We start from the raw sequence: 18,762 nt of genomic DNA on the forward strand, positions 1-18,762 counted from the left end.
AGGGCTAGTCCTCCCCCATCCTCATAAGTCTTGATCACTCTAGCCTCGGTGGTCCAAGCAACAATACCCCAAGTGATGATCTAGGTCGATGCCTTGTCCATAGCGAAGATGCGGAGAATCCGCTGCCAAATGTGCTGATCCTTCGGGCAATCCCAAAGGCAATGTCGCTGAGATTCCTAGGGGTGGCCATACCTCGTGCAGGTTGCTGACCGGGCTCCAATTGCCAACCAAGTACCGACCGCCAAACTCCTGTGTGCCATCAGCCAAAGAAAGAGAGTGATCTTCCTTAGTTGGAATCTGTCCCAAAGCCTCTTCCAAAAATCTGAAAGGAAGCGTTGTGATAGGCCTTGAGACTGCCAGTGTGCTGCTGCTGCCGGAGTGCCATCTTTCTCTGGCATTTGGATCATAGTCACATGGGACACGAAATGGGGACGGGGAACGGGGACGGAAAAGATTGAGAATGGCCATTCCCACTAACATGGGACGAGAATGGGAACCGAAAGACGTTGCCATCCCCAACAGTCCCGAGTCTAAAAATGCCCATTCCCTGTGACTATGATTTGGATCCTGCTAGGCCAAGCCGCACTGTATATGCAAAGAAGGGGACATCCAGAGTCTCCTCCCGATCTGCGGGATAATGCCAAGTCCACTCTCCCGGGTCCCATTGCAGCCATGTGAGAGGTCGGCACTCCCAAATCCATAGCCACCATAGTCTCTCCCTGGCCACCTTGGCCGGTGCTGGATCTATGTGCCATTCCCATGCCCGAAAACCTATCACCCTCACCCTTTGCAAGGTGCAACCTCTGAGATCCTCCAAGGGGTGCTCTGATCTCTCCAATCTGCCATGGGATCCAATAGAGAAAGTGAGCAGACTACTGTCCTTATCTGCTCCATGGACCGCTACAAGAATATCGTGTCTGGTAAACACACCTAACCACACCCAGGGGGGGTCGGGTCTGGAATAGGAGTCAGCCACTCCCGAGGAATAGCTAAGTCTATGTCGATGCTGAGCTTGTCTCTACCTCGGATCCCTGTGAGGCCTCTCACCTGCTTTTTCTGAGGTAGTTGCCTGTGTGCAATCCAATCTCCGAGAGACCTGGCTGGTCCCATGATCAAGGCACCCCATGATATATGTGTCCGGGGTTCCAAACCAAGGGCTACCAAAGCTGCTTCTCTGAGGCAACTAGAACACTGTCTGAGGGCTGGCCTGAGATGATCCCAATCACGAAGTAGACTGGCTGCGAATCTGTCCTCTAAGGTTGGGCTCAAACCACAGGCTCGTATCTCTCTGAAAATCCATCTAGTACTCTGCGGCCACGGGCTCCCAAGGCTTGGAGTGCGGGCTGAAATCCGGGCCAAGAGGAAGTCCTTCCAGGGCTCACCATCGGGTAGGAGTCCTCTGACAATCAACTTGCCCAGCAGGGCATGGCTCTGTATAGCGGAATCAAACGCTATATAGCCCATAGCCCATCACTTCCGGCCCACAAGTAGTTCTGGATCAAACGCTGTACCTGGCCACTACATGCCCGAGAAAAGGCCCAACATGAAGTGATGTACCACATGGTGGCAAGTAGTACCTGGTTCGCCACCACCACTCCGCCCGCTAAGGATAGCCTCGCCGAGCTCCAGTATAAAAGCTTCTTCCAAATACTTAGAAGAAGCGGTGCAAGTTGTTGCTCGGGAGAGATAGCAATGCCAACCTGACAACCGAGGTAGCGAATTGGAGTGCCCCTTGGGATCCACTGGAAAGCCTCAACTGGTCGCCAAGTCGGGGTGGGTGCTGACCCTACACAAAAACCACACGACTTGTGCCAGTTGATCTACGCTCCTGATGCATGACAGAAAATCTCGATCGCCTCCGCGAATCTTGGACACTCCCAACACCTCTTACAAGGTAGGCTGCTGTGTCGTCTGCAAACTCTGAGTCTAGCAACTCCTATTGCGTGCGGAGGGGAAGGGGCAATCCTTGAAGTCCGGTCTCCTGGGTGGAGAGAAAACTACTCATGGCCTCGGTGACAAATAGAAAGAGGTACGGTGCCACAGGACAGCCTTGTCGAACCAAGTGGGAAAGGGGGAATCTGTCGCCTCAGACTCCGTGAATGAGAACTTGGCTATGTGATGCTGAATAAAGTCCTGAGACTCCATGAATCCACTCCACGGGGAATCCCATCCGGCTCATAGTGCCCTCCAAAAAGCTCCAATCCACCCTGTCATAAGCTTTCTCAAAGTCTAGGAGTAGCACAATGAGGTCCTGCTGCTGCATCCTGGTCGAAGCTGTCGCCTCCCAAAAGGTAAAGATGTTGTCCATAATGCTCTGATCCTTAACAAAACCAGTCTAAGTGTCGTGGATCAAGTTTGGGAGAGAAGGCTGAAGTCGCCTACTAATGGCCTTGGCCAAAATCTTATAGGCCGTCCCTAGAGGGGTGATGGGTCTCCACTGCCGGATATCCAATCTGTCACCACCCTCCTTGGGAATCAAATGTATCAAGCTCTCTGTGATCCGCTCTGGCATGGCACCTGTGAGCATAATCTCATTGAAGGTAGTGCGAAGGCCATCTTCCATGAGGTCCCAATGGTGAAGAAAGAGACAGGAAGTCCATCCACCCCCGGGCATTTTCCCCTGGCTAATGCCGTCACCGGCCACCGCCAGCTCCTTTGAAGTGAAAGGGGTCAATGAAGGGAGGGAGGAACCACCTCTCTCGTGTGCCTCCCGACTCTCGCGCGCGTCCATCACCTAGGGGGATAAAGGGGCACCAGTGAGGAGATCGGAAGAAATTCATGGCGATAGTTGTCACATGTGGGGGGTCAGAAACAATAGCTCCATCCTGGCCCCGCAACCTGCGAATACTCTCTCCTCCTGTGGGGGCCAGCTAAAGAAATCTCCATTAACTCTGTGGCCTGAGTCCAGAATGAAGCCCTGGCATGATATTTGTACTCCACCCTCCTCTCCTCAATGGACTGAATCTCTACGCGGGCGGTAGCAATCTCTCTCAATCCACGGGCTTTCTGGAAAACTCTCCTAAAGACGCTGTAAAGAGGCTAGGCTCCTCCTCAAGCTCCTCTGCTACTCCCGAAATCCCTCCATTCTACTCCGGGCTGCATCCTATAAGAAAACACTGATCTCCCCTAGGCCATCATCCAAAGTGCACGCTGCAGAGCTTGAGGAAAAGTCCTGCCCATATCTGCTCGATCCGGTTGCAGATCTCGGGGTCCTGAATGAGGCTGTCTGGAATCCTAGAGCTCGCATGCCTGTCATGCCTCCATAGGTCCTCTAGGGAGAAAATAACTGGGGCATGATCTGAGAAAGGAGTGCCTGCCAGAATACCAACCATGCCTCCACGGCTGCAAGCCCACTCATCGATGTAAAACCTGTCCAGCTGAGAGAGGTTGGGGCCAGTGCTCCGCCTATCTGCTCGAGAGAAACTAAGACTCCCAGGGCTACGCCCAAACTCTGGGAGATGCCAAGGGTCCAGTCCCCTAAGAATCAGTATCATCTCCTCCTGGGCAGAGTACTCCGCTCGTGAGACTGTGACCGTGCCACCTCCAAGTTTGTCCTCTGTTGCCTCTAGCATATTGAAGTCACCGCCCATGCACCAAAAATGAGCTTGGGGTAGGGCCTGTCGAACAATGCTCCAAAAGATAGCTCGACTTGCAGGAGTATTCGGGGCATAAATGTTGAGGAAGCCAATGCTATCCTCACCCATCATAATGGCAACCCACTGAGCACGTCCTGGAACTATGACTCCCGATCCTATCACAGATGGCAGAAGCTGCTCACTGACAGAGAGACACTCCTCCCTGCGTCCCTGAAGAGCCGAAGGATGGGGACCAAAAAGTATGACTCCTGCCTGGTAAAATCTTCCCGTAGCGGCGGGTGCGCCCCTCGGTAAGGTGATGCCCCTGCAGTAAAAGAATGTCGATAGGTCCCCCCACCATAGCTCACTGAAGCTCTCCTCTAAGGACACCTCGTCTATGAAAGCACTGAGGCCCCCCTAAACCCTGAATGTTCCATGAGACAATCCTTATATCAAACACTGTGTGAGGCGGAACGATCGGAACTGCCCTCCACTCGAAGAGTCTTGGGCACGGGTGTAGACGGGGAATAGTCACAATCTGTCCTGGTGCGAAGTCACCAAGTGGGCGTGGATCCTGCCCTCCATGTACTGCCACTCTGTTCGAGCGCGAGAGTATGCATACTCCATGCTCCATCGATCACAATGAATATACTTGTAAGAAGGGGGAAGAGGTACTGCGATAGAGGTATGCATGAACACAAAGAGAAGCACCTCTAGGCTGGAGGTCACATCTCCCCTTCGTGGTCTCTGTGGGCTGATCCACCAAGCTCCATCCTAGCCAGAGGCCAAAGATGAGTAAGAACGTCGGTGATGTGAAGATCCTGAAGATGATGCGATAGATCAACTGCCTGGCCCTGAATGGTAGAGCGGCCACCGACTCTGGATGCCACTCTATCCCTAGGGTTGCGCTCAAGGGGAAAGAGAAAATCATCGCACCATTCTCTAGCATAGAGCGTCTAGAGTGGTGAAAGACCATGCATATCCAAATAGGGGCTACGGTCTCCTCAAACCTGTCTGTCCCTTCCGTCGGAACACACCGGAAGAAACTACAATCCACAGGCTGCCCCAAGATCCTAGGTGGCCCGCCTGGAGACTCAAGTGGGAGAGCCTTCATGGGTGAGGCCACAACGGTCATCTCCACCTCCATGTAGTGCCACTCTGTTCGAGCGCGAGAGTATGCATACTCCATGCTCCATCGATCACAATGAAGATACCTGTAAGAAGGGGGAAGAGGTACTGCGATAGAGGTATGCATGAACACAAAGAGAAGCACCTCCAGGCTAGAGGTCACATCTCCCCTTCCTGGTCTCTGGGGGGGGGGGATGGTGGGCACGGAAGAAGAGGAAGAGGCTGATGGGGTAGAGCCGGAGGCAAGGGTGGGAAGGAGGTAGAGGAGGAGCGGAAAGGCGGAGAGGCTGGAGAGAGACACTGCTGAGAGGCATCCATCACAGAGGAAGGTTGCTAGGAAAGGCTCGAAGGAGAGATAGTGGAGTCAACTAGTCCTATTGGGCACTAAGGGATGGAAGAGGAGTTGCGACGAGGAATCGGCCGCCAAATTGGGGGCGGAGGGGCCCTCTCCGTGACTGGAGGGGGCCCGTCGTTTGCGGGCAGATGTTGTGACAAGTGCTCGTAACGGTTCTCTGACAGAACCGAATCCTCCTACATGTTGCTCGCTCTGGTGCTCGGCCAGTGACCCGGGCGGGTGCCAACCGTCCGCCACTCTCCGGCTGATGGGTCATCCATGGTCAGTACCTAGTGCTTCGCGGCTTGGGAACCTACTCCTCCCTTGGCCCCTTGGTGCGGATCTGAGCGGGAAGCACGAGGGGGAACCAGTGGGGGCGGTCTCCTAGACTGACGTCGAGGGCTAGCTCTGGCTAGGTGACCCATGTGCCTACAAATGAAACATTGGCCTGGAAGGCCGGAATACTCCACTCTCTGCATAATGGGGTCACCCCAAAGACTAGGAATAGATATCATGTGAGGCACTGAATCTGGCGAGGCAACACAGATGCGGAGAGATGAGATCCTGGCTGCTCGTGCGAGGGCCGAGACAGTGGTGGGGGGGGGATTCCATCACTCTCCCAATGGCACCACCAATCACCGGGAGAAGAGGAAGGTATTCCTTCTTAAGGCATGAAAAGGAGACTGTCACAGGAAAGCCTAAAACTCCAGCTAGAGGGTCAGATGCTGGGTCGAAGTTGTGCTGCCACCATGCAAAGAAGGCCTGGGCCATACACAATGCAACGGGGCTCAACTGCATGACAAGATCAGATGCCGCTGGTGAATCGAACTCAACCTGGTTGTAGCTACGCCCCAATGTATGAATATTTGTGAACTTTGCAGGCGCACCTAGGAGGCTAGCCTGAAGGAGATCTCTGAGTTGGCCACGGCGGCTACCGACAATCTTGTGTAGTACCAGAGTGGAGGCCTCTAGGGATGCTACAGTCGTAGCGAGAAGTTGCAGGTCCACTTCAGAAAACAAAAGGCAAGTAACGGCGGCCTCAGTCGGGGGAGACGAAGCGGCTCCCATGGAGTCCTCCTGGGGGCGAAGACCAGTAGAGGCCGAAACTTGCCGATAATAGAAAAAGCCCTCAAGCTGAAGGTGCTGCCGACAACCAAGGAAGAAGGGGGGGCGATGAGACTACGGCACGAACAGAAGAGAGAGAGAGAGAGAGAGAGAGAGAGAGAGAGAGAGAGAGAGAAATGAAATGAAATGAAATGTTATATTAACGTCTTCAAAAAGAGAGAGAGAGAGAGAGAGAGAGAGAGAGAGAGAGAGATTTTATTAATGTCTTCCAAAAGACCGAACTCGGCCTATGAGACAAATCAGTGTACCTATGTGGGGTATCCTCTGTCGTCCCAACAAAATGAAAAAGTACTGAACTAAAAAGCTGAATCTGGGTGTGCAATAAGTACAATGAGTGGGGGAGGGGATGGAGCTCTACTACTAGGAGAATGCAACGCTATATGCATGGAGTATACAATCATGATAGAGTATACAATCATGATATGCAACCTAGCTAGCTCCATCCTGTACCATACTGGGGGTATAAAATGGTATACATCAATGAAGGGGGTGTCCATAGCTCCCTGAAGAACATGCCTGGGTCTGCTCTGAAGCGAGCCAGTCGCTCCGCACCCTCTCTGTGAAACTGAGCTCTGATCTCTGTCATCTCTCTCCGGTATAGGTGTGGTGTCCGAAAGCCAGGTGTCCTCTATCTCCTGCAGGCTTTGAGTCTGCTCTCTGGAGAGTAATTTCCTGCTGTGTAGGGGTTGAGAGTGGGATGGATCTCTGAAAAAATGTAGTGATCTGTGTCTCTCGTCCCCCCTCTGGAGCTGTCTGAGCCTGTAACGATGTCTCTCTGTGATGCTGTATGTCTAGAATGAATCTCCCCAGTATGCGCTGGTCTGCTGCCTCAAAGATTTGGCGTAGGGAATGTGGCTCTCTGAATAAAATGGGATCTCTCTCTCTCTCTAATGGCTGTATATGCTCTGCAGCTGCATACATAATGCTCCTCACTCTCCACCTCCTCTCTGCACAATCTGCATACCCTCTCCTCTCGGGGGATCCGTGATGCTCTGCCAGTCTCGATCTCCAATCGATGTGATGAGACTCTAAGCTGACCAATAGCTACTCGGGAGCGGTGTGGTAAAAAGCCCTCCATGTATCTAGGGCTCTCTATAAATCCATTATCAGTGATACTCATGAAGTGATCTCTGTAGTATAGCATCTTCGGTGGAAGAGGTTGTGTAGGCGATATCCATGTCGCTCGTGTATAGAGCTGCCATAGGTCCTGTCTCAATACTCTGTTCCTCTCACTATGAGAGACGGATATGTGGTGCATCCCTGTCATACTGGAATGGTGGTAGATGATCCATGTCTAGGCCATGCTGTGAAAACCAATGTGTGACCTGTGCATACCATGATCCTCTGTCTCCTGCCTCAGCCAGCTGTCTAGATGCCTCAAAAGCTCTGTATGACAATTTGTCCCGTGGCATCTCTCTGAATATGTCTAGCAAGCATATAGTCTGGAATATGGCCTCTACCATCATAAGAGGTGCAGCAAACTCTGCTCGGATAATGTCATGAGGTACTGACGGTTTGCTGCGTATCATGCGTGCCATTAGGAGGGCCTGTGGTCTCTCTATTTGTGTCCACCAATGGGTAGCAAGGCCTGGCGCCCATACCGCTACTCCATACATTAGTGCCGGTGTGACTAATGTGTCAAATAGCCACCCCTTCGTCCGGGGCTCCTGAAAATGCGCTTGGTGGCACTGTCTCTCTAGCATAGCCAATGCTGCATATCCCCATGTCAATCTAGCTCTGGCTGTTGAACCCATGGTGAAGCGCGTGGCTGCTAGAGAAGGTAACCCCTAGGTACACGTATGATGTCACCACCTCCACCTGGCGTCCTGCGAGCTGACTCCTGCCCTGTCTCGATGTATGAAAGACCATAACCTTGGTTTTCCCAAGGTTCACAGTAAGACCCCTTTGTGTGCAGAAATCATCGAGTGCATGTAGATGCTGCTGTAGACGTCCTGGAGACAATATCATCAGCATAAAGCATAATATGTACTGAGGCACCTGCTAGATCAACTCCATCTTCGCCTCCCCGTGTAATGAAGTCAGCCACCTCATCAATGTATAACCCAAATAGTGTGGGGGAAAGTGGGCATCCTTGCTTCACACCAATGGTGCTAGCAATAGTCTCGGACATACCTCCTGGGCATCTGACTCGCCCAAAAACCTGCTCATATAATGCATAGATGCCCCATGTCATATCTGTTGGTATGCCAAGAGACTGCAGGCGTTGAAAGAGCCTTTCTCGTGGTACTGTGTCAAATGCCTTGTGGAAATCCACAAAGCAGCAATAGAGCTTTCTCTTCCTCACTCTGGCCTGATCAATCATACATCTCAAAGTGAATACATGGTTAGTGGTAGAGAAAGCTCTCCTGAAGCCTGCCTGCCCTGATGAGCGTAAACCTGCTTCAACACATTAACTCGCTCAGCATATAAGCTAAGCTCTTGCTCCAACACTGCACCATAGAGTTTGGCCAACACGTGGCCAACCATAACCGTCCTGTAGTTGCTCGGATCGAGCATATCCCCTATTTTGTGGATCAACACAATGGTGTGCATCGTCCACTCCGCAGGCAAACCCTCTACTAGTGCCCTGTTAAACAAGTGTGCAAGAAACGGAGCCAAAGAATCTACTGCATATATGAGATGCTCACCTTGTAGGCCCATATGGTCGGCGGCCCGTCCATGCTGTAGGCGGCAGATAGCTTCCTTTACCATCGAGTGGGTAAAGAAGCTAGTTGTGGTAGGTCGAGGCTCCTGTGGGGCTGAGGTATAGGTGGCTGCTGTGGGGCGTGGTATAGGCCCTCTGCGTATGTGTGCCATGTCTGTGGGTCTGCAATGGGTGTCCGGGGGTCTCTCAAGTGCCGCCATGAGATAGGGCTATCTGTACTCATGAAGAAATGGAAGATCTCTAGGTCCTGTATCTCTGCGAAGGCCCGCCTTTTGCAGCGAGTCTGTCACCTCATCTCTCCCCTCGACTCCTGCTCTGTGATGGCTCCCAAGGCTCTCTGTATGCGGAGCCGTGAGTATAGGGCTCTGCACTCGTCATCATACCATCTGTTGTGGGGCATAGTCCTAGATCTCACAAGCTCTCCTAAGTGGACACGATGTGGGAAGCTCTGTAATGCAGCCGTGTAGGAGTGATGCCAGCTGGGCTGTAATGGTATCCATGGGTGCTAGGGGATCCATGAGTAGGAGCCCATCCTCTACTCTGCCAGTGTATATGTTTGCCATGTCATGTGTGAAGTAGATGGTAGTGTGTGGCGTCAGTATGTGGGGGGCTGGTGATACTGGTGATCCGGCTAGTGAAAATGCCAAGTATGTATGATCTGCCCCAATAGGACGAGGTGGGATGGAGAATGAGGTGACAAGCTGTGATGCCTCCAAAGACCCCATAATGTAGTCTACCACCGTGCCTCCGGTCCGTGTATGACCCCCATGTGGGAAGCATGTCAGCCCTCCTGATCCCGGCCACTGTAGCATCCCGTTATAAATAACGAGACGATGCCTGGCTCCCAACTCTAGTAAGTGGTCCCCATAATGTCCTCTGTCTGGTCCAGTGTCCTCTAATGCCCGACTAGCCCCTATCTCCTCTGGATCCACAAGGTAGAGGATCTCCATGTCATCATAGTCATACACCTCACACTGTCTGCTCTGTGTAGGCATTGAAGTCACCCGTAAGAAATACTTCCCCTAGTGTAGAATAATGCATAATCTCCTCTGACAGACAAGTGTATGGCGAGGCTCCTGTCTCCTCCTCCTATGGCATGTCCTCTGTAATGACATAGGAGGATCCTGATGGAGGAAAGTAACATAAGGCTATGTATATAACCCTGTCCTGTGAGAGCTGTAAGCTGATCCACATGTATTTGGCCTCTGGATCCTGTGCTACTACTCTTAGTCTCCCCTGTAGCTCCCGTCTGAATAGAACTGCTACTCCCCCCCGACCCTCTCGAGGTACCCTGGTGTGTGGTCTTCCTGTATGCTGACTCCCATTGGAATCCCTCTACTCGAGGTAGCCCTCTCTCTGGGCTCTGACGTGTCTCTGTCAGAAGTATAATGTCTCTCCCCACCATAACATGCTCCAGTCGTCCAGGCTGCACCCATAGTGAACGATTACAGTTCCATACTGCCATGTGTATCTTTGTCAGTGGCCTGGTCTGTGTCCCATAGGCCCCAAACCGCTAATCCATGGCAGTGCAGGCGATTGAGGGGCGGGGCAGGTGGCATAGGGGGCGGGGGGCGGGGCAGGCTGGCAGGAGCAAGGGGGGGCGATGGCGGGGCCTGGGGGCAGGCAGGGCGCGAAAGGGAGCAAGCGGGGGCGGCGGCGAGAAGCAGGGGGGACAGGACAGAGGAGAAGGGGGGGACGAGCAGGGCGGCGAAGAGGGGGGGGGACGCAGGCAGGCAGGGGGGAGCGCAGCTTTGCTCACGACCTTGTCCATTGTTTTTGTGCTCATCATTTTAGCATGCACTCATTCTCTTTGTCTTGCATTTTTGTCCTCTTGAACTTTAAGGAATTTGTTCAACAAGATTTAATGCAAATATTTGCCCAAGCCTCTTACCAATAGGCACAGAAGACACCACAATTGTAAGAAAAATTGCCACCATGCGTCAATCAACACATAAATGATAAGTCTATTGTCTAAGCTTCACTTTAAGCTTCCATAGCATGATACTTTGCAAGAGGGTACAAAATAAATTTCTATTGTTCCATAGCACCCTCGTACATCTGAAGATCTGATAGAGAAGGAAGTTCTTCCAGGGCTTACTGCCTGAGAGGAGAAAGCCTCCAGGGCTATCCGAAAAGAGCATAGACAGATGTGAGAGGCCTTGAGATACATAGGAGTGTCATCTGGAAGCTCAGAGTCTAGCAGTTCCTCCTTTTTTGTGTAAGCAGACTCAAACCAGAAACTTGGGCAGTGGAGGAGCGAAGATATATGACCATAGTCTCAGCAACTATGAGATGTAGCAAAGGGGCCAGGGGGCATCCCTGACGTACAGACCGAGAGATCTGGAAGTACTCTCCTCTATCACCACATGCAAGTATATGGTTGTAAGCATCTCTATATAAAGCATGAAATATCTCTGATCTCAAGTCTAAGAAAATCCCATGCGTCTAAGGGCTCCTTCAAGAAATCCCCAATCAACTCTATCATATGCTTTCTCAAAATCAAGCAGTAGAATAGATAAGCGCTGGTTGTTTGCATTAGCCCATTCGACCGCCTCCCAAAATGAAAAAATGTTATCAAGATGCTCTTCCCTTGAAGGAACCCAGTTTGAGTGTCATGGATTGCATTCTGCAAAATCAGTTGCGACCTTACGCTAACTGCTTTAGCAAGGATTTTATATGCAGTCCCAAGCAATGTAATTGGCTGCAATTGGCTTATATTGGTCTTTATTACCTCCTTTAAGATGAGATGTATAAGACCCTCCATGGAGAAGGCATGCATATTCCCTGTGTTCCACATCTCTTGGAAGGCCGTAGTGATTTGTGCCCCGAAATCATCTCAGAAGGTCAAGGAGGGTGAGAAGCCATCAGCTCGAGGACACTTACCACGGGAGAATGCAAGGAGCATCTGTCTCATCTCATCTCATCTCATCAACAAGGCATCATAAAGAGACATCCTCATAAAGAGACATCCTCATCTCTTCTGTGATTAGATGTGGTAAGGTTTCTGCTCTCTCTCTCAGAAGAGAGGCTCGGCAGTGAAAAGTTGACAGTAAATCATAACAGGATCCTAGTAAACAATACCTTGAGCATCCTGCAACTGTTAACAGCTTCTTCGCTAAGAGGACCATGAGTAGCAAAGAAGTGCTTATTACATCTACTTGTGACTACTTTTGAGGCAGACGAGGGAGGGCAGGGACCTCCAACACCTGGCCAAAAACAGCTCCTATGGAGTTCAACAACTTACAATAAGCCTGCGGGAGGCCTGGGAATCTGAGTGAGATAGGGATAATCTGAGAGGAGAGGGCAGCAGGCAAGTGCCTGGGACGTGGCTTTGAGAGAGTCAAAATCTACTTACTTGGAAGAAGCCTTGACCAAGCAGGCGTGTGTCCTGGAGTGCTTAGTCAGCTCTGTGGGAAGAGCTGCCAGTAGCCAGTCCCACACTTGAGAACACTGTGAGAACTCCAACTAATGTGGGTTTTCTGTACCTCATTCTCAATGTAGTGCTGGAGAGTTTGGAGCTTGTCTTGGGAAGATATTGTTTGCCCAGCTGATGGGGGTGGTGAAGGATTGGCTTGGTGGAGGCCATAATGCCAATCAATATGGAAGGCAGGACAGGCGGGTGAGAGGGGAGTGGGCGGAGGAGCAGGCTGGTAAGGCACTGCAGGAGGGGGGTGGACAGGATGGAGGCGAAGGGGGAGGGGGGCTAGCGAGGGAGGTTGAAGAAGGGTGCAAAACAGAGGGCGGTGAGGAGAAGGGCACACACAAAGGGTGCACAGCTTAGCAGTACGGGGAGCACCTCACGCTGGTGATGGCAACCATCTCGCCTCTTTAATTTAAGTTAATGTGCAGATTCTATCAACTCATGGGCATAAGAGGGTTTTGAGAATAGTAGCCCAGCCCATTACAACCATTGTAAATGTTCCACCTATTTTTCCCCTCTTTCTGGTTAACACCATCATTGATGCCTTCCACTCTACATGCTCAACCGCAACACCGGCTTTATTGCACCCAACATCACCACTGTTGTGCCGCTCTGGGCCCTGCCTATATTATGCATGTGCTTTCTGTGAGATTGTGAAAGGCAAAACCACATTGTTGAAAGAAGAGCTCGATGGAATTCAATTGGCAGTTTCTACTCTCTGCGCGGAAAAGGGGAAACGAATATATGTAAACGGCGTTTCGTTTCTTTGATTAAAGTATAAAAGAATATTAATTTCAGTTTCACTCAAAGGTTTAAAAAAAAAACATCGACTAATTAATGGAATTTCTGTATTTCACTCATTGTGTGCCCCTATTTTGGTCAGTGAGTCTTCTCTCTATTGATGGCATTGATGACATGGAGGTTGTAATCAAGAATAAATACTATTGAAATGTCATAAAATAATAGAGAGCATATGCTCTCGGCAACATTTTTGGAGTCAACGTCTGATAGGTGGTATTGTAAAAGACCCTCTCTATCAAAGTTTGCAATATGAGATGTTTTGAAGATTCCTAAAAACACATGTAGGACTTGTGGGAATCCTCTTCCCTAATGTCTCATCTCTTTGTGGCTATGCACAGCAAGAGCTTTGGCTGCACAAGTTACAAAGGAGCACTTGGATAAGGGCCTTGTATATCCACCTTTCCAAAACATCAGAAAAATATCAGCAAACATAGCTGCGGCTGTTGCAGACAAAGCTTATGAGTTAGGTAAGCCTACATATAGTACCCCTTCAAAGTGCGAAGTGTTAAGGTTTTTCTTCCTTGTTTACAGTCTTGAGGGAGCTTTGTTCTCTTCTCCTCTTCTCTTGCTGAGTGCATGTATATGAGGATGTGTTTTCATGTGCTTTTCAGGTCTTGCATCAAGGCTCCCGCGACCGGCAGATTTGGTAGCTTATGCAGAAAGCTGCATGTACAGTCCACTATACAGAAATTATCGGTGATTAGCATGGATTACCATGTCTTGATGCCCTCCTTCCCCCAAAAGAATAATTATTTTGTACAGAAAGGGAATCAAAAACGTTTTTTTTTTCCAGGTAGACGTCTATTCCTCTTCTTTTGTTTGACGGAATTTCAGAGCTTGAAAAATCAATGCCACCACATGAGATCAGTTGTTACTCTATGTATGAAATCTTGGATATTGTTCTTAATTGAAGTATATGGTGTAGAAGGTGAACATAATTTACGCATTGTTTACATATCCAAAGCATTACACCAGTAAGTAGGAGTGTGCATAGATATAAGTTGCCTAATTAAGGTACTTTGGACACTAAGCTTCTATAAAGCTACTATTTTCTCACTATACCCAATTGTTATACACCTCTAAATTATATAAGAAATCACGAGGGCTGTAAGAGTAAAGTTTTGGCCAAGTAAGATTGCAAACTAAACTGCATGCTTCACCTTCTTTGCTTGGTCTTTGTAAGCTTCAAGGACCAATTGACTCCACGTTTCATCATCAACAGTCCAATGGTTGATTTATTATGCACACTAGATTTATCAGTGGAATTTTCTATTGTATTTTTGTCATGGACAGGACAATGTACATGATTGAAATAGGATTGCTACATAGACTAGGCAAAGGTCTGTAAAGTTTGTAGGCAAAGCTCTCTAAAGTTTGTGGGCAGCTAGTTGAAAACGTTTCAAATGGCATGTGTTAACCACTTTGTAGGTTATCAATTTTTTCACACGCCCAACTAGACCAGACAACTAGTTTCACATTTCAAATGGGCACGTGTTAATCACTCCGTAGGTTAACATGGTTTCACCCAACCGACTCGCCATCTTACCCGTGTGAATAGACACTAATCTTTTGTTAGACGGCTTTGGAATATATAAATTGGTCTTACTATGCGCTTAATGTCAAATAAGGATAGTCTACAAACTTAGTGTACATAGTTGTTTAAGACTAGTAATAGAGGTCGAACCATTTCAGTCTAGTTTGAAAAGTAGTCATTTATATATGTCATTTTTTACAATAAACAATACATAATCATTTCGTTGCAATAGTTTTCTTGTGAGCTCTCTTCCCCTCATCTTACTTGCTTACGTGCTATTGAATCTTGCTTGTTTGATGGATGCATGTTAGATAGGTTTGATTGTAGGTTTTCTTCTTGCATTAGCTTCTTGAATGGAATGAGAACATGACGGATGAGCTAGTGCATCCACATTAGGAAGTTGCATTTGCGGCTCAAATTAGCTCTCGTTTTTTAGTGATTTACTTAAAATTGGAGTCTAAGAGGCTTAGATTTCATTGTTGGGATTCAAGGATTAGCTTAGCAATCATGATTAGGAGTGGAATCCAATTTGAAGTTTCTCTCCAATAAATGCGTGAATAACATCAAAGATTCCTATACTAGACTCCACATATTTCTAATCCAAAAGAGTTGAAGAACACACATTTGTAAAAATAATTAAAAGCTTTATGTAAGTATTAAAAGATATACCTATGCAAAATATGCTTTAAAAAATAAAGAAATATTCTTACAATTTGGTCAATGGAGTGGTAGTCTATGTCTTTTTCGCAAGCGAAGTTCTTTGTGCATGTACACATATTGTACAAGAACTTATTTGATAGACTTTTTATTTTGTCCAAATCTAAAATCTTTTATCCTTCCCTTCCATGAATGAGAAACTCATTCGAACTTAATCTCTTCGAGACTTACATTTTTGTCGAAAAACCCAGCTTTCTTTTCTAGTCGTCGTGGGTATCCAGTTGTTATCTTCATCTAGTGTATTTGATATCGAAATAGAAGTAATCGACAAAGAAGGGCAACGAGAACGTGACATTGTTTGAAATAATGTATTAGAAAATGATATACATAAAGATAAGAGATACACAGATAATAGAAGATGAGGAAGAAAGGTAATAGAATATAAAGAAAAAGTTGGTACTTATTTTCAATGAATAGTATATTATTAATGAGATATTATATGTAATAAATGAGTTTTCAGTAAAGATTTTAAGTACAGTTTTCAGTAAAGATTTTAAGTACAATCAATGTCATATTCGAAAGTATTACATATTTATATACTATTCTTTTATCTAGGAGAGATCACTCATAAATATGTAAGCGTAGTACGTGGGTCCAATAGAAGGGGTTTTTAAAATCTCTTTTTTACACAATTTTTACATACTGAAGGATACCATTTAAAGGGGGTATTTACAGATTGAATAGAGAAAGGGTGTGCTTTATTCATAAAACATTTATAGATAAGGGGTTTCTAAATTAGGCCTTGAATGCATGTGATATAGAGAGTTTACATACAATGAACCTCCCAAGACTTTTATACTAAGAAATAATAAACGATAAATAAAAAAATTTCGTTACGTTATAGATGTCTTTCTTTTATTGGTCTAAGACTCTTCTCTCCCTAGAATCAAATGACTCAAAAGTGACCTCCCAAATTCCCTAATTAGGTAGGCACCACGTATCTTGATTGAGTTACATGGTGGAGATGGTTGAGTAGGTAACTCGATTGAGTTACATGGTGAATGTAACTCGATGTCCATCATTTAACTCGATCGAGTTATGTAGTGCCTATGTGGATGCCCACAACGTAACTTGATCGCATTACCTACTTAATCCATGGCATCCACACTTGATTGAGTTACATGGTGGATATCCATTCCACCACGTAACTTGATCGAGTTACATCGTGGACATCCACCAACATAACTAAATCAAGTCACGTGCTTACATGGATATCCACCATGTAACTCGATCAAGTTACATGGTGGACATCCACCAACATAACTCAATCAAGTTACGTGCTACGAGGATGTCCACCATTTAACTCAATCAAGCTACATCATCATCGACGTACAAGGTGGCAAGGAGATGGTAACTCAAGTGAGTTATACCTCGAGCCTCTACTGAATGCCACTTGGCACGATTTTATTGGAAGCATAACTTGATCGAGTTACGTTGACCTTGTCCCCTCTTGATGGTACGGTCCCAAAGCGAGGACCTTTATAGTACAACAACTCTGGTGAACATAGTCTTGCTAGCAAGATAAAACTAGTGTTTTTGATGCTCATGCAAAGTACTCCGCTAAAGACTACTAGTACTAAAAACTTGGAAGACGACTAAAGGGCTTGCCATTTTCTTTTATTGGGAAGACACTACTCTAGTAGATATGCAAGTAAATGTTATGGAGTAAGTATTCCAAAATTTACCTTGAAAATACTTGTATATGTTATGGATTAACTAATCCAAATTTTACCTTTTGAAAATGCTTGTAAATGTTATGGATTAACTATTCCAAATTTTACCTAGGGCTAGCTTTGTCATGAGTTGGATGAACTTTAAACGTGATCAGTTAAGTGCTATATGCCAACAACATCTTAAGTATGTGCCAACAACATCTTAACTATGTGCCAACAACACTCTGACGCTTGGCAGACACATCCAAGATATTTGATGTACTATATCACCATGTTTTGGGGTATCCCAAAACTCGAGGTGGGTGTGAAAAAACCCTTCATTTATATTGGAATTTGCATAAGATATGATAGATTGCAAAGTTCTCCAAACCAAAGGAAAAGGGGGAGATTAACAAGTGGAGAGAACATAAGACACACTAATGAAATAGCACTAGCAGCTGCTGGAGGCGAAGTGGACGCGCCGAGTGTCGAAGTCGAAGGTTACCCCAAACCCTTGTTGGAAGTGGCTGCCGAGGACGGAGTTCTGGCCACCGGGCGCTGCCGCAAAGGCAAGGCAGTGCGTCTGTCCGCCCATGTCCATGAAGATGTTGCGATTGGGGAGGGTAAGGATGGCACCGCCATCAAAGTGGAATTGAACCGACGGAATGCTGGCGGCGTCGACGCCGTTAGGCAGGTTATAGCAGGTGTCGAGACCTCCCGCACCAGACGGCACGAGGGGGACCTGGGTCATTCCAGCGCGGACGGCGGTTCTCAAAGCGGAGTACGCTGCAGGGGCCAGTTTCGTGATGGTGGTTCCGGCGTCTAAGACGACGCCGCCCACGCCTCCGGACACAGAGATGAAGGTGAAGGGGGATATGTCAAGGAGGGCGTTAGCGACGCTGATGCTCTCCAACGGCACATAGTAGAGAGAGGGGAAGAATGTATTGGTGGAGAATTTGAAGGACACGTCGCCTGGGGTATAAGTTTTGTCGCCAGGGGTATCATCTAAGGTTAGGTAGCCGGCGTTGCTGGAGAGGATGCTGGGAAGGCAGTAGGAGAAGCTGGCCAGGTGCTTGGAGGGAAGGGAATACTGGCCGGCGCCCAGGGCGAGGACGCCTACTGCGGTACCTGCCAACGTGGTAGAGGTGGAGAAGCTGCTGCAACCGATTAGCACATTACTGAGCACGAGCGGTGGTTTGGAGTCGGCGCCGAACTGCATTATCTCGACGGCCAGGCCGCCCTGCGTGGTGGTGCTGTCGGGGTAGGAGGCGTCGTAAAAGCAGAGGTCGTTGATGCACTGGCGGCCGGGGAGAGAGGAGCAGATGTCAGATACGCAGGGCACGGTTCCGAAGGAGGAGGAGGAAGCAGGATCGAATATAGGATCCTGTTGGTCGTAGCATTGCTCGCAGGGTTCGCATTGCATCCACGTCAGGTCGCTGGCCGTGTCCACCATGAAGTGCATGAAGCGCACGGGCGTGCCCACGCCCAAGGCGGTGAAGAAGGTGCCGGCTGGCTCCTCCGCCCGCACAATGTCCGTGTGGCCGGCGCCGCTCATCATCATTCGCACTGCGTGTGCCGCATCCACAGTGCTGCTTTTATTCGACGGCATTAATTTGAAAGGGGAGTGCGGGGCGTCGCGATGGTAGAGCGGCATTTTGGCTGGCGTCCTCGTCCCATGATAAGCTGTGGCGCGCTCATGATTGAGAAAGCCGTCACCTCCGGCGCGTCTCATGGCCGCGACCACAGGCAAACATATAGTTATGGTGAGTACAAGGTGGCAGCACATCACGGCGGCTAACGCAAGCAAAGA

The 18,762-nt window shown here is 48.5% G+C and overlaps 2 protein-coding genes across 4 annotated transcripts in view; one reads left to right on the forward strand and one right to left on the reverse strand.

Annotated features, from left to right (window-relative positions):
- The window catches only part of LOC147604009 (NADP-dependent malic enzyme-like), a 57,383-nt gene extending 43,458 nt beyond the window's left edge, over window positions 1-13,925 (forward strand). For all 3 annotated transcript variants that reach the window (XM_086795426.1, XM_086795425.1, XM_086795427.1), the window contains 2 exons: window positions 13,388-13,516; window positions 13,661-13,925. In XM_086795426.1, coding sequence (XP_086651552.1) covers window positions 13,388-13,516; window positions 13,661-13,749 — 218 coding nt within the window. In that variant the 3' untranslated portion in view covers window positions 13,750-13,925. The remainder of the gene's footprint in view (window positions 1-13,387; window positions 13,517-13,660) is intronic.
- Window positions 13,926-17,403: 3,478 nt separating this feature from the next.
- Window positions 17,404-18,684, reverse strand: LOC147604010 (aspartic proteinase nepenthesin-1-like). Its single transcript, XM_086795287.1, has one exon. The coding sequence runs from the start codon at window positions 18,682-18,684 to the stop codon at window positions 17,404-17,406; it is 1,281 nt and encodes a 426-aa protein (XP_086651413.1).
- Between the last annotated feature and the right edge of the window lie 78 nt (window positions 18,685-18,762).

This window comes from Cibotium barometz, chromosome 62 (assembly GCF_041138505.1).
Source record: "Cibotium barometz isolate CiBa-2024 chromosome 62, ASM4113850v1, whole genome shotgun sequence".
Lineage (NCBI taxonomy): Eukaryota > Viridiplantae > Streptophyta > Polypodiopsida > Cyatheales > Cibotiaceae > Cibotium > Cibotium barometz.